This window comes from Vollenhovia emeryi, unplaced genomic scaffold, assembly GCF_000949405.1.
Source record: "Vollenhovia emeryi isolate VEMERY1.0 unplaced genomic scaffold, V.emery_V1.0 DF939122.1, whole genome shotgun sequence".
Lineage (NCBI taxonomy): Eukaryota > Metazoa > Arthropoda > Insecta > Hymenoptera > Formicidae > Vollenhovia > Vollenhovia emeryi.
This window is the reverse complement of record NW_011967244.1, coordinates 12748-27517: the sequence shown is the minus strand read 5'-3', so window position 1 is coordinate 27517 and position 14770 is coordinate 12748. Positions and strand designations below refer to the sequence as shown.

The window sequence follows — 14770 nt, the reverse complement described above, 5'->3', positions numbered from 1 at the left end:
AATTGCCAGATACGGTCAATAAAAAGCACTGATGTTATTAATAAATTAGGTCTGACACGGTGATGACTTTTGGACGCGGAAGAAACGTACTCTGAAAACGTTTTGCATTTCGTGTGAGCTATTAATGTGGCAATGATAAAAAAGTCATTTACAACGATTACAGGCTGGGAACTTGACAACAAGGATTACGTGGTCACTAATAATGGTAAAAGTGCTGCAAAAGTTACGGACGCCGTAAGCACGTTGTTCTCGCGAGGTCCTCAGTTTGACGCGAATCACATAATCGAATTCAAGGTAATTTATACGCAGTGCGATTTTATTTACACTTTTTCGCACACGCTCTAATTTACCTGTCACGCTTTAATTTACAGTTCTTAGAAGTCTCGCAAGAGGGAAACGACGACGAGGGTATCGCGTTAGTTTACGATCCGCAGGGTAGCCACGACGCCTTGAAGAGAGCGGCGTCGCTGATGATCACGCCAGAAGGCAGGATCTTCATGGACGGCGACGAGAAACTGATGCGTCTGCCGAGGATGCGTTTCGGTGCGGTCATCGTCATCTCCGCCTTCCGGAAAAATGCTCACGTGCTGCGAGTGAATGTCGAGTCCGATAACAAATGCGTCACGTATGACTGGCGAGTGCGGACGCCGCTGTATCTCGCCGCTCGGTTTGCAGAACGCAAGAAGTGGCACCTGACGATCGAGTGATGATACGCGCGACCCGATTTCCCCCTTTGACGCGAGACGCACAATGTAATTTTGCGGCAATAAAGAGAAAGTGCCTTACACGGGGTAGGCGTCGCACTCAACCCGAGCATCCCCGGCAACCGCAATGTATGCACTCCACTATCCGGCCTTCCTCCAGTTTACCCTTCGGCACACGGCAGATGCAGTTGGTGCCGAAGTTCGTGTCCCGCGTCTGAATGCAGCGCAGGCAGCACAGGTTCTCGTAGCCGACCTTCTTCCACTTGGCGATCAGGTTCTTGTCGGCGATATTTTCGTTCAGGCAGTAGTCGTACAATTCTGAAACAAATCGGACACAATCTTTCCAATTCTTCCCGGGAAATGACGCGCCATCTCTTACGTTCCTTTCGACGGCACGTAGACCTACCGCGGCTGATCGCCTTTCTCCTGTAGAACAAGTCGTATATGTATCGAGACTTCTGATGGTGGATCTTAAATATCGGCCACAACGACTCCTGTTTTCTCTTGCCCTCGTGAGGCTCCGTCTCGGCTGTAACAAGAGAAGCCCTCGAGTCTCGGTATGACCTTCGTCAAACTGAAGCAGCTAATCTAACCTCGCGTGGAGCAAACACTCACCCTCGCGCATCTTTTGCTCCAATTCCTCCAGAGTCGGCTCGATCAGCTCCCAACCATCCGGCGGCGGCTTTTTGCTTCGTCGTACCTTCGGCATGGTTTATTTCTGTCGAATGAATAATATTACACTTGGGAAGAGTCTTGGTTAATCGAGACAGTGGCGGCAGAAAAGCAGAACAGCAGAAATCCAATCGGGACTCTCTGCTGGTAGCCAACAGTCTCTACTTTCCGCCAGCAGAGTGCGCTGTTTGCTACCAACGCGAGTTCTGATTGGCTTCTGTTTCTCTGCTTTCTACGTATGTGATTACGTAATTTTTCATAAATAATACAAAGTCCGAACGATTGATTGATTCGCTTGTTTATCTCATCCGGCTCTCACGTCCATCTGAGAAGTTTGGACATGAAAACCATGCATATTAGCTTGTGTACCGTTAGTCCCAGTCTACAATAGATGATTTAAGCCCTAAGCTTTAAGAAATTGGCCAATCACGGTCAAGTATGAGTAGAATGCGCGACTGTGATTAGTCAATTTCTTAAGGCTTAGGGCTTAAATCTCTATTGTAGACTGGGACTTACCGAGCGAACGGAACGGACGTAGTTGACATCCGCTTTGTCAGGGGACGCATCTGTTTCTGAGCTAGTTGACTTCCGGTGGCCGCTCTCGAGAGTTTCTGTCTAGCGCTGGGAGAGAGAGAGCGCGCGATCCACCAATCAATCTACCGCCTTTTCGGTCCGAAAAATCGGTATTTATCGCATGCTGGCGCGCGATTGGCCGGTCGCGTCCACGCGTGCGTCTCATTGATAAATTGATTGCGCCATAGACCCTCGCGCGAGAAACACGTAATAAATATTTTAACACGTCCCCCTCTCCGTCTCTCTCTCTCGGACGGTTGAAGAAAAGTGGAAGGAAGATAATGCTTTGCCGGGAGGAGCCGAAATGGTTTTATCGCGCGCGCACTTTTGCAATTTTTGTTTCTTATCTATGTGCGCACGTTAGATAAAAAAAAACAGACGTGTATATACCGCGCAGCTATTATATGCGACGATAAATATTTCATTTTTATCTTGTGATGTCACGCGCCGCGTGATTACAGGCTTTATCAGTCGTACACGTTGATGCCATGTACGGAATGTTGCGAGGACACCGGACACGTGGATCTTGGATCTGTTGAGAGCGAATGTAGGGAAAAGAGGAAACCGTGGAGCAATCAGTTTCGGCTCCGTTCGAGGGTCTTCCCGATTCTACAGTTATCTCGACGGGAAGAAAAAAAACCTACAAACGTCCAGTTCGGCGTCTGAGACGCGCCAGGCTGAATTTTCGGACATCCGATAGACTTTCTCCAATTTGTTTCGCGATTCGCATCACAATTGACTCGATTCAAAAGGGGCGACTCCATATTTCTTTTGCCACCTCTCTGTTTGTCTGAGCCTGAAACGGGAGACGCGCGTGACTGATAAACGCCGTCCGGTCGTCCGGTGATAACGGACACCCTGTATAACGGCAAGTTTAAGAAAAAGCGAAGATAGGGGCCGGCGAAATATCGTCAGGTAGCGCGGCGAAGTCGTAAGTTCAAGGGCGTGTGTATGTGCGTAACGTCTGCTTCTCGCCCAAGATCGTCGTTGACGATGTCATTCGGTTTCAGCCGTCGCCGGGATTAGTCTCGTACGCCTGCTGCACGTGCACACGGGAACCGGGAAGATGGGCCAGCGGGTCTCGAGGACGGACTTCGAGTGGGTCTACACGGAGGAGCCGCACGCCACGCGCCGCAAAATAATTCTGGGTACGACGGGATATTTGACGATTATTATTCCTCCGGCGTGAATACTTGGACACCGCTCTCGGTTGGGACCGTGAGGCCCGTTATCCGTCGAAGCTGAATACGCGCAACCACGCCTACCGCGAAAAGTCTGCCGTTCCGCTCGAATATCTTCGCACAGAAATAATGTTTTGGACGTAACGAAAGCGGTGCTGTGAGATATTAATTGTACTTGTAGATGCAGTGTCTTTATCAATCGTTGCTGAAAATGTCAAGTTTAAAGGCTGGTCTACAGCTGGTCTAAAGCTGGAGTAAGGAGTAGGAGTAAGGAAATAAAATGGATTTATTTCCTTACTCCTACTCCTTACTCCAGCTTACTCCAGCTTACTCCATGTATTGTAGACCAGCCTTTAGACGCGCTTGGATGTCAATTTATTGTAACTGCGATTGTGTTTGATAAGTCTGTGTTGTAGGTACCAAGAATTGATATACAGATATCAATTCTTGGTACCTACAACATGATCTCAAATATAAGAACGGACTATGAATACCGGCCTATGTTGTAGGTACCAAGAATTGATATACAGATAAGCCAGTATTCATAGTCCGTTCTTATATTTAAGATCGTCTTAAGTAGACTCTTAATGTGTTTTTAACCGATCACAGAACCCTATTAGCCTTTTAAGACAACACTTAAGATAATTTTGAAATAAGAATCGACTATGAATACCGGCCATAGACTCAAAATGTACGACAAGAAAAGTTTGACGAATTTATTGAAACGAGATTATGGATTGTGACTGATTGTGTCTGATAAATCTGTGAAGACTGTAGAATTCCTAAAATTTCATAAACTGCACGAAACAATGCGAGATACATTTATCCCTGAAATAATCTCGTTTCAATAAATTCGTCAAACTTTTCTTGTCATACATTTTAGGTCTATATTGTACGTACCAAGAATTTATATCTGCATATCAAGTGTATAACAAGATGTGTCATACACATTTTGTCATACAAGAAAAGTTTGACGAATTTATTGAAACGAGATTATTGATTGTGACTGATTGTGTCTGATAAGTTTGTGAAAACTGTGGAATTCCTAAAATTTCATAAACTGCACGAAAAACAATTGCGAAATTACATTTATCCCTAAAATAATCTCGTTTCAATAAATTCGCCCAACTTTTCTTTCATCTATCTTTCTTCTGCTTTCTCTCAGTCGTCCGAGAGGAACAGATAGAGAGGAAGAGGAGCGGCCGTTAACGTGTTGAAATATTTATTACGCGTTTTTAGCACGAGAGTCTATGGCGCAATCGATTAATCATGAGTCTCATGACGCGCGCGTGGACGCGAGCAGTCAATCACGCGCCAGCATACGATAAAATGCCATTGACATGGTATTTTCATTAGGTAGCTTTATTTGTTACAAATACGGTATTATCTGTTTCAGAGAAATATCCAGAAATCAAGCAACTGTTTGGGTATGATCCAAATTTCAAATGGGTCGTCACTGGGATGGTATTGGTGCAGTTCCTATCGTTGTTTATCGTCAAAGATCTGAGCTATCCGAAACTCTTGCTATTAGCATATTGCTTCGGAGGGGTGATAAATCACTCTCTTATGCTCGGTACGCATACATTTCGTTCATTAATACAGTAAAGCCACAATTTATTCAACATTATTCACATGCGCTACTTTTTCTGATATACATATTGGAAATGCTAATTTACGTTACTTGTTTTCTCCGCAGCGATACACGAGATATCTCATAATCTTGCCTTTGGACATGCCAGGCCTATGGCTAATCGACTGTTCGGCTTCTTTGCAAATCTGCCAATAGGAATACCGATATCTATCAGCTTTAAGAAATATCATCTCGAGCACCATCGTGTGAGAGAAATTATCTCGAAACTTTACTTGCGTTATTCAATGGTATAATGTATCTTCAATCGTTGCTTACGAGGTGTATTTTCGTGGCGTTTTCAGTATCAGGGAGATGAAAAATTAGATACGGACCTACCAACGTTGTTAGAAGCTAAACTGTTTTGTACGACTGTTGGGAAGTTCTGTTGGATAGCGCTACAACCATTCTTCTATGCATTCCGACCTCTTGTAACGTACCCAAAGATACCAACTTCTCTAGAATATATAAATTTAGTTATACAGTTGACGTTCGACGCCTGCCTGTGGTACTTTTTTGGTGAGTTTCAGAGTTTGTAGAGAAATCAAACTTTATACTAATAGTGCAAATTGATACGAATTGTGAAGTTTGATCACTGATTGAAAACAAAATGTAATTTGCAGGTGGTAAAGTACTGTTTTATTTGCTTATTGGCTCTCTATTGGCAATGGGACTGCATCCCGTGGCGGGACATTTTATATCGGAACATTATATGTACAAAAAAGGTTTTGAGACGTACAGTTACTACGGTCCTCTAAATTTCATCACATTCAACGTTGGATATCACAACGAACACCACGACTTTCCTGCGGTGCCTGGTTCGAGATTACCACAAGTATGTAAAACAGTCACTGTGTCGATACGGTTACACAATATAACTTGCTATTTACTATTTCGCCTGTTTTATCTAGGTAAAACGTATTGCCGCAGAATTTTACAACGACTTGCCGCAGCACAACTCGTGGGTGTCCGTTCTGTACGATTTCGTGATGGATCCCGAAATCGGACCGTATGCAAGAATGAAAAGAAGGCATCGAGGATTAGAATAATAGCGATTAGATCTTTTTAAATTTCTTAGAAGTTCTTTCTAAGAATACCGCATAAAATCTATATATGTATGTTACTAAGTCTGTGTGCGTGCCGCAGAATTGCATGTTTAGTAACATATAATTTAAGAATTTGCTTATATTGTATTGTTGAAATTGGGATATGTGTGTCACACGCTGAGGCACATAAGCATATTCGCCTGTATTGTAATGTAAATTTAGGGAAAATTTATACATGATATTAATCCTACAAGCAAGCAATTTTTCAGTATTTCTCTTGCAATGTTTTCATTAAAGTATTTTTTTTAATCTAGTCATACTACCAATAACTTTGGTTAAGTATTTGTGTCATTAAAGTCGAGAGTTATTTTCTTATCAAACAAATAGAAAATGTAAGAGCGTAATTATCTCCAATTCTGATTCCATTTTGACTTTGACTCAAAGCGATTGTTACTTTCGTCCTGTAATTGTAGTCAGTAATGAAGTTTGGTTCTTAAGACTCAGATTTTCGAGAGATATTAATATTTGATTATAATTCTATTTCTCTGATTGTACACAATGTTCAAATAAACTTCCAAGTAAATGTAAACTTATGAAAGTTCAATGTAAAATCACTGGAATTTGTGCGGCTCCGATTTAATCTGCGTTCAACAGCGCTGCGTGTCTCATGAAATAAAAGTGATGTAAGAGTACGCGTGTATACTTTTATAATGTAGCAATTTTTATACATGACATTGTAATCGAAAACTGAGATGTTGCTGGGCAACTTCGACAGATAACATTGTAATTGAAAACAAATAGTACTGGGATACGCGTGCACGCGCCATGTAATATGACACGAGCTCGGCGAGATAGGTCACTTCGCCTTTCAGTTATTGGTCATCAGTGGATTATGCCTATCGGGGATACCACTAAAAAAAATAACGCGTTAACAGTAGTACCTTAAGGCCCGGTTTCACCAAACGTCGTTTAACTTTGATCTTAGTTTAATTCACGTTTGTCTCTCTCTAAAGTAATAGAAAGCGACAAAGAACGAATTAAGCTAAGCTTAAAGTTAAACAACGTTGGTGAAACCGGGCCTAAGGGTGACGAGGAAAGCTATTGAAAACACGCTTCTGAGCCTCGACCGGCTCGTGGGCTTCGCGCGGGGGACGGCGAGGTAAAGGAAATAGCGGCGGGCGGAGTCAATTGAAAATCGGCCGCGAAGTGACTTATCTCGCCGAGCCTCTGTTAAATATGATATTGTGTATATCGCTTCAATGGGATGCAAAAATTAATGACCATTGACAAATGACTGTATATTTTTCAATAAATTCAAGAGCATTCAAATGGGATGGCTAAAAATTGTGCCAAATAAGTTTTTTACGTTTCATTTCAATTTATGCCAAGACCTCGCATGCCCGATTTAGAGTAAATGCTCAGCGAGAAAGTATGCAGGTCGTATAAGAATATAGATTGAAATTTGACGAACTTCGTGTGCAGGGAGAGATAGTTACTTTCGGTATTTTTTTTGGTTTCCCCTCGACGGGAAATTATTACTTCCGGTACTTTAAACCAGAAATGCCTTCCATCAAAGAATACAGATGGCGGTAAGGTGCCCTCACGTTTTCGAGTGTTTTTCCAGGTGCACGTTGCAGGGTTAGGACTTGAGGAAAATACAAACTAAAGATAAAAGATTTAAGATTTAAGTTGCTTAAATCGACAACAATTTATATATAGAATATATTTTCACTGAACACGCCTAACTAGCTTGAACAAAAGAATCTTCGTTGGAAGAGACTTGCCAATGACTTTGCGGTTAACAACGTGAGTATTGGTCCACGTAGCGTATAATTATATATCTTATATCTCTGATAATAAATCGCGGGTGTTACTTTACAGTAACTATTAAAACATCGTGTCACGTACTTAAACGCACATATTTATCGTCGTTTTGAAAATTACTTCAGAAGATGAAGAGAGGATTCAACGCCACTGGCGACATTATCACTGCCGTTAGACAGAAGTGGTACGAGGAGTATCAGAAGGCAGCGGGACCGTGCAAGCACTCAAAGTCCGAGGCCGACGTTCTGCACCTGAGAGATGAGGGAAAGAAGTACCTGGACGCGGAGACCGCCGCCTTCCAGTCGAAGCAGTCCCGATCGCACGACTCGGAGACCAAGTGGTTGAAGACGGCGTTGCAGAAGGGCACCACGTCGGACAAGATAGCGGCCAGTATAGTGGTGGTGCAGGATAATCCAAAGTACAACCTGAGTCGTCTGATGTCCCTGGTGTCCCAGGTGCGAAGTGCCAAGCACAATCAGTGCGGCATGATTATTCTGTCGTTGAAAGAGCTCTTCCTGGCCGATCTCCTGCACCCGCAGTTCAGGCTACTGAAGTTGGAGCAACAGGAATTGGACCAGCTCGACGTGGCGGACGGCCCGGATTCCGTCGTCAGGACGAGCGGCGCTAGGAACAGACTGCTGGCGCACTGGTACTTCGAGGACCAGCTGCGCGAGCAGTACGAACGTTTCGTCCTGAACCTGTCCACGGTGGCCTCCGACACGGTGGATACGAATCGCGAGAAGGCCATAACCGCGATGGCCGATCTGTTGATAGGCAACTCTGAGCAGGAGCACAAGTTGCTGGAGCTGCTGGTGAATAAGATCGGCGATCCGAGCGGCAAGGTCGGCTCCAAAGCCGTGTTTTGCGTCAATAAATTGCTGCACGAGCATCCGAAAATGAAGCTCGTGATCTTGCGCGAGGTCGAGAGACTGCTGTTCAGAAAGAATGTGGGCCAGCGCACGCAGTATTACGCCGTGTGCCTGCTGGCGCAGTACGTCTTGGATAGAAACGACGAGGAGGTAGCCGCTACCCTGATAGAAGTCTACCTCGCGTTTTTCAAAGCGTGCTTGAAGAGAGGCGAGCCCGACAGTAGAATGATGGCGGCGATTCTGATGGGCGTCAATAGAGCGTATCCTTTCGCCAAGGCGGACTCGAGGGTGCTGAATCAACACATCGACTCTATCTACAAAGTGGTGCACTTTGGCTCGTTTAATGTCTCTCTCAATGCACTTAGCTTGTTGCATCAAGTACGTAGCTGCGACGTAACACTTGCTGCTGTACCGAAGACTCGCTCGTTTTCTAGTTTGTATTAAAAAGCAATTGTCTCTCGTGCTTTCAGGTAACGGGCAAGGACGAGTCTCAGGCGAACCGATTTTACTCGGCTTTCTACAGGAAGCTGCTCGACCGGCAAATAGGAGTAGCGAACAAACGCGCGATGTTCCTCAACTTGTTGTATCGAGTTCTTCAGGGAGATCAAAGCGTGCTACGTTTATACGCCTTTATCAAGAGAATCTTGCAAATTACGTTCTACTTTTCCGCGAACATGGCGTGCGCCATGTTGTACACCGTCTCCAAAATTCTTCAAAACCGCCAGGAACTAAGACGCATGTTGCTCGAGCCACCTAAGGCTGTTAAGGTTGAAAATGATGTGTGCGAAGTAAACGATAGCTTGTCAGATGCAGGAGACGTAGATGTAATAGAAAATGAGAATTCCATCATGTTGTCGAATGTCACCGTTGGCGTGGAAACGAAGTCTGACGTGAAGGAAGAGACCGACGTGAAAATCGAGGCGCAAGACGTCAAGTCGTACGATCCCTTCTGCCGAAATCCTCTGTATGCAGGCGCAACCAAGGGGTTTAACACCGAACTTGAAGCACTGTCCAGGCACTTCCATCCGAGTGTCGCTTTATTCGCGAATCAGATCATTCAGGGTAACGAAACTTTAAGCTTCACATCTCGCTCGCTCATTATTCGGTGTAACATGAACTTGTATTCGTAGGAAAGCCGATTGAGTACACAGGCGATCCCTTGGAGGATCTGACGTTGATTCGATTCTTGGACCGGTACGTTTTCAAGAACCCGAAGAAGTTGGAGGACAAGAAGGTGCAGAAAAAGAACGATCCTTTGGCGCAACGCGCTGGTTACACGCCAAAGGGCATACGAGCCCTTGCGGTCGACAGCGCGGCGTATCTCGACGAGAGGGAGGAACGAATACCGGTAGACGAGCTATTTCTATATCGATATATGAAGCACAAGGACGAGGTGAAGAGGCGTATCAAGAGGGAAGACGATGACGAGGACGACGAGGATTTAGACAGCGTCAACAGCGAAGAGTTTAATGATATGTTGGATCGTATGGGCGGCGGCCAAGATTTTGGCGAATTAGATATCGCGGCGAACATTTTACCCAGGAAAAAGAAAGGTAGTGCGTTGTTTTTGCATACAGATTTATATGTAGTGTGTTTCGTTGGCCCATTTATAAAGGAGTCTTTCTTCTTTTGTATAGTTGTAGAAACTGAACGATGTGTCTTGCTAATAATTCATATTTATAATAGGTAAAACTGACGAGGATTCTGAGGACGAGGACGATGGAGATGGCCAATCCGAAGATGACGATATCGCCGATGATGCATCCGAGGATTTTGATGAAGATGTCGCGGATGACGACGACTTGCAAGACCTGAGCGACATCGATCTCGCAGACGTAGGCGACGACGATCTCAGCGATATAGAGTTCAATGGTTCCGACGATGAAGAGGATAAAGACAACGAATTGATTTCGAGCTTGAATAAAAAGCTAAACGCGAAGGGTCCGAAAAGTAAAGAGAAGAAAAGAGGGATCGATGGCAATATATTCGTATCGGCGGAAAAGTTCGCCGAGATGTTGGAGGAACAGAACAAAACGAGGGGCAAGCACGGCGGTAGCAATGCTTTTAGCAGCAACGACGGCGCTAGCGCCAAGCAAATAGATTGGGAAATAAACCGACATCAACGAATGAAAGGGCCGTTCGGCAAGAAGAAGCGAAAGTCTGTTCAATCGTTTGACAACAGTCGTGGCAAAAGATTTAAACGATAAATGTGTGTAATAAACGGATTTTATAGACAATTTTATATTTTTCTTTACAATAAACTTAATCCTCTGATGCTGTTTTTACGTTTAATCTAAAGGCAATGCTATAAACAATATGAAATATTTGAAAACGGATAAAAAAAGTACTTGTCTTCTCGTGAGGTTTTTATGCAAGAACATATAATCATTACGATTCGCTCAACACCGTTCATTATTGCACAAAACAGTTTGGTTTTAATACAAACATATCTTTCTCATTAACGAAAATTTTCCTTTTGATACAGTGATTCAGCTAATACAGTATATTTTGATGCGAATTAGAAAGATATAAAATTGTTTCCAAATGTTTGTGAGAAAATTAGTGAAATAATAGTATTAAACAATGATTATTATACTTCCTTCATGACTTATTTTACAGCGAATTTTTGAATATACTGGAATATACACTTAGCAAGGTTTCGACAACGTGTGAGAAAAGAAACAATCCACTCATAACTTATTGCAAATCAATTAAGATTCAATCTTTTTTGCTTTGAGGCATTACAATGGACCTAGTACTATTAATGGGAATAGTCAAATCTAGTCATGTATGCGAAAAAGCTCATTTTCCCTTGCGTTTTTAAATCCCTTTTCTGCTAATAATTGAAATGAAACTTATGATTTTTAACTTCGATTTTTATTTAAACTTTTGAAGTTCGCAACTGCAATCTTGAATAGTTAAATATTTAGAAACAAAGTAATGGTAACCAATATAAATGATTAAAGATATTTATTAAAAGTAACACTTTGAAACGTCAGTGAATTGTGTAAGTACTATTTCAAAATAGATATATATATATATATTATTAAGTGATGACAATGTATGAACAGCAATGTAGTTTTTTAAATTCTCTTCGGTTTTTTTTCTACAGTGTGTCGCTTTACTTGGTTCGAAAAATCTTATATTTATTTCTCATCTACAAAAGTTAGAAAACTCGTAAACAACTAAGATAATGTTATGGAATACTTCGTAATCATAAAAATAAATCATGAAGGAACGCTGAGCGCTACTCCGGGTCAGGTTTTGTGGAGTTCTCCTCGTCGTGGGCTGGGCTGTGCCACGTAAGTCGCTCTTCGTAAAATTTGATCACGATCTGTGGGCACTTCTCGTTAGCGATACGCGCAGGTACCAGATCCGCATCATCCGTTCCTTTCCATTTCATCAGGAACATGAGTTCGCCACTGGAATCTGTCGCGCCGATAATACGCTCGGGTTCCAGATTCCTGTCAAATCCTGTAAAGTCGAAAGCATATTCGGAAACACATCTGGAAATTTTATTATATAACTCGCTACATCGGAGCGAGTGCATCTGGATATTCGTAAGGAACGAGAATAAGGAATTTAGGGAGGAAATAAAGGAGGAAGCGAAAAGGATGTATTAGAAGTAAAATTGTCGATGCTTCCCTTTACCTTCTAACTTCTTTTCTTCCACTGCTGCCTTTTTCTTAGCCTGAGTGGGCGTCGGGGTGTTATTGCTTTTTCGCTTTTTCTGTTCCTTTTCTTCGTGACGCTTGCCAGATGCAGCTGCTTCCTTCTTCTTCCGTTGATCCTCGAACTGAGCGATCAGGTCAGGACAGTCTAGATTCTCCTCTGGTTCCCATGTATTCTCATCGTTCGAGTAACCTTTCCATTTTAAGAAATATTCCACCTGTAGGTCAGACAATTTTTCTCAGATTACAGTAACACACGTTGCCAATCAATACTCGTGAGACGTCTCGCGGCAAGATCTCACGTACCTTTCCTTTTACAACCCTTCTGTCCAGAACCTTCTCCACGCTGAACTCCTCTTCCGCTTCGTTGTCACTATGGGGAGACTCCTTAACTTTACTCATTGTACACTGTAAACACGAAAGTCAAATAAGTTTCCCCTGTCAGACGTTCATAAAAACTAGAAAATCATTAATAAGGCAATGTATCCAATGCGAAATGAAAAAGAAATCGGGTCAATTGCGTATTTCTTTTCAAGAGTGAGTTGCCTTGTCTCTTTCTAACTATTCCCTTAGAAAGAGATAAAGCTGCTCACTATGAGATACACAATACTCCTAGGCCGATATTCTAAAATCCTTTTATCGATAAAAACACCCGTAAAAGACCCTTTCAGCCAGTAAGAAAATCGTCAAAACTAATTTTAGCGACACTTGGCAACAAAAGAGGATTCCGAGTACGGGCCCTGGAAGCGTGAAAACATAAGCGTACAGCGGTGAATCAAGACGTCCGAACGAGGAATTAACGTTCAACTGGATGTCGCAAAGACTACGACGGAAATCCCATCGAAGGGTCGCACACGCTCGGTGTTGTAAATAAAACGGAGGTGAGGAATCGGCGAGGGGTGCGTGGGTGCATATCAGCTACGACGTGTGCGCGGACGCGATCGTCCCGGAATCGATTCGATCGTGCGTAGCGTGCCGTGACGCGAGCAGGGACAACCGTGGACGAGGGTGGACGAGGGAGACCTAGGGGCGTGAGATCGTCACGCGCAGCGAGGGCGAGTCACGCCGCGATCGCAGGAAAATCGTCGCGAAATCGGCCGCAACTTGGCGGTTTGATCCAACATGGCGGAGTTGGCGGCGACGCGCTCGCCGGTATACGCTCCTTTTTCTTCTTTGCTTTGTTTTTTTTTTTAGAAACCACGATCCGCGTCCGACGACGCCAACATCCTTGAAAGCAGATTCCGCGAAGACACGGGTACTTACCGCCTTTAATTTCAAGAACTGAAATGTACGAGCAACCACCTTCGTCCACACCTCTCTCGCTCTCCGAACTTCACCGACCGTTTCCCCACGAGTGTGACCGCGAACCGCTGTCCGCACGCGTTGCCGCGAAAAATGACAGACTGGTCAACCTACCAGGCCTGACAATCCCTACGCACGCGGAAACGGTTGCCATTTGCCTGCCTGTTGAACGAAAATCACCCTAGGTCGGCCTAGGGAATAGTTCTGCGGAGTCTGTTCGTTCTACTCGGTTCAGGGCGACGTTTCCCAACGTCTGTTTTGCGTAAACGTGGTTGTTAGCTGTTGTATGTATAACAGTGTTGTAAAACACGGTTTTAAACTAGCATTTCCGATTGTAAAGCCTGTTGTAAATGATGGCTGAATTTTATCTTTCACGACAATGCTAGTTTAAAACTGTGTTTTACAACACTGTACAACCGCTAACAACCACGTTTACGCAATTGTAGAATGGCCTTTAAGAAGTTGACCAATCACGGTCAAGTATGAGTAGAATACGCGATTGTGATTAGTCAATTTTTTTAAGGCCTAGGGTTTAAATCTCTATTGTAGACGGGCACCTACGCATTTTCGGACTCTGCCGATAAAATTTCCACTTGGTGCATGTCTGTGCTATGCATTCTGACATCTAATTTACAAAATTTACATTGTCTACATGAGAAAAGTTGATTCGCCACCAGTTTAGCTAAAAAGAATAAATTCTTAAGCGGGGAGCACACACTTTTGCATAAGTGCATAAGCATATGCATAAGTCCCAGTCTACAATAGAGATTTAAGCCCTAAGCCTTAAGAAATTGACTAATCACAGTCGCGCATTCTACTCATACTTGACCGTGATTGGCCAATTTCTTAAAGCTTAGGGCTTAAATCATCTATTGTAGACTGGGACTAACGAATTTGATTGATCTATTTCCTTATGCACTTGCTTATAAACCAATCAAATTCGTTATGTATATGCTTGTGCACTTATGCAAAAGTGCCAAAAGTGTGTGCTCCCCGCTTTAATTTCTCGCTCTCATGAAAATGACACCCCAAAGGTGCCTTTTCATACGCAGCATGCAGCAGCAGCAAATTAGTCACGTGATCCAAATTCACTAAAGCATATTTGCTGCTCATGGAAAAGGAATAGCTGCAGCAGCACTGGCCGGCTAGATCGCGTGTCTGCTGCTTTGCTGTTCGTTCAATTGAACTTCACAGCGATGAAGCAAAATATGGTGAAATTTATTTTGCAGCATCTAGTAACAATTCTTCAACCAATAGCAGCGAGTTGCTGCGGCAGTATGCTGCGCATGAAATGGTACCTT

At 43.5% G+C, this 14770-nt stretch overlaps 5 protein-coding genes across 10 annotated transcripts in view; 3 read left to right on the top strand and 2 right to left on the bottom strand.

The window, feature by feature from the left end:
- LOC105569810 overlaps positions 1–785 on the top strand; it is a 5258-nt gene extending 4473 nt beyond the window's left edge. Inside the window, 2 exon segments of the mRNA XM_012026544.1 lie at positions 164–294; positions 372–785. Of these exon segments, the coding sequence (XP_011881934.1) occupies positions 164–294; positions 372–707 (467 nt within the window). The 3' untranslated portion in view covers positions 708–785.
- Positions 1–1692, bottom strand: part of LOC105569811 (protein BUD31 homolog) — a 12718-nt gene extending 11026 nt beyond the window's left edge. Inside the window, exons 1-3 of one of the 2 annotated variants that reach the window (XM_012026547.1) lie at positions 1320–1692; positions 1111–1233; positions 787–1022 (exon numbers count right to left, since the gene is read on the bottom strand). In XM_012026547.1, the coding sequence (XP_011881937.1) occupies positions 805–1022; positions 1111–1233; positions 1320–1413 (435 nt within the window). In that variant the 5' untranslated portion in view covers positions 1414–1692 and the 3' untranslated portion in view covers positions 787–804. Of the gene's footprint in view, positions 1–783; positions 1023–1110; positions 1234–1319 lie in introns of those variants that run through there. The other variant, XM_012026546.1, reaches the window with a different exon arrangement.
- A 616-nt stretch (positions 1693–2308) lies between these two features.
- LOC105569807 (sphingolipid delta(4)-desaturase DES1) lies at positions 2309–6505 on the top strand. Of its 2 annotated transcripts, none has more exons than XM_012026539.1 (7): positions 2309–2880; positions 2960–3097; positions 4527–4703; positions 4827–4966; positions 5063–5276; positions 5381–5592; positions 5669–6505. In XM_012026539.1, exons 2-7 carry the CDS (start codon positions 3016–3018, stop codon positions 5804–5806), a joined length of 963 nt encoding a protein of 320 aa, XP_011881929.1. In that variant the 5' UTR covers positions 2309–2880; positions 2960–3015; the 3' UTR covers positions 5807–6505. The 2 variants fall into 2 exon arrangements, with proteins under 2 accessions (XP_011881929.1, XP_011881930.1); XM_012026540.1 differs by having other exon boundaries at positions 2309–2902.
- Positions 6506–7367: 862 nt separating this feature from the next.
- Positions 7368–10768, top strand: LOC105569806 (CCAAT/enhancer-binding protein zeta). Of its 2 annotated transcripts, none has more exons than XM_012026538.1 (5): positions 7368–7609; positions 7756–8874; positions 8967–9558; positions 9627–10049; positions 10183–10768. In XM_012026538.1, exons 2-5 carry the CDS (start codon positions 7756–7758, stop codon positions 10701–10703), a joined length of 2655 nt encoding a protein of 884 aa, XP_011881928.1. In that variant the 5' UTR covers positions 7368–7609; the 3' UTR covers positions 10704–10768. The 2 variants fall into 2 exon arrangements, with proteins under 2 accessions (XP_011881928.1, XP_011881927.1); XM_012026537.1 differs by having other exon boundaries at positions 7753–8874.
- Positions 10769–11365: 597 nt separating this feature from the next.
- Positions 11366–13556, bottom strand: LOC105569805 (chromobox protein homolog 5-like). 3 transcript variants are annotated; one of them, XM_012026534.1, is made up of 4 exons: positions 13431–13556; positions 12474–12575; positions 12142–12385; positions 11366–11970 (listed from the first exon to the last, which is right to left on the bottom strand). In XM_012026534.1, exons 2-4 carry the CDS (start codon positions 12567–12569, stop codon positions 11744–11746), a joined length of 567 nt encoding a protein of 188 aa, XP_011881924.1. In that variant the 5' UTR covers positions 12570–12575; positions 13431–13556; the 3' UTR covers positions 11366–11743. The 3 variants fall into 3 exon arrangements, with proteins under 3 accessions (XP_011881924.1, XP_011881926.1, XP_011881925.1); XM_012026536.1 differs by having other exon boundaries at positions 12148–12385; XM_012026535.1 differs by lacking the exon at positions 13431–13556 and adding an exon at positions 12934–13050.
- Positions 13557–14770: the final 1214 nt, after the last annotated feature.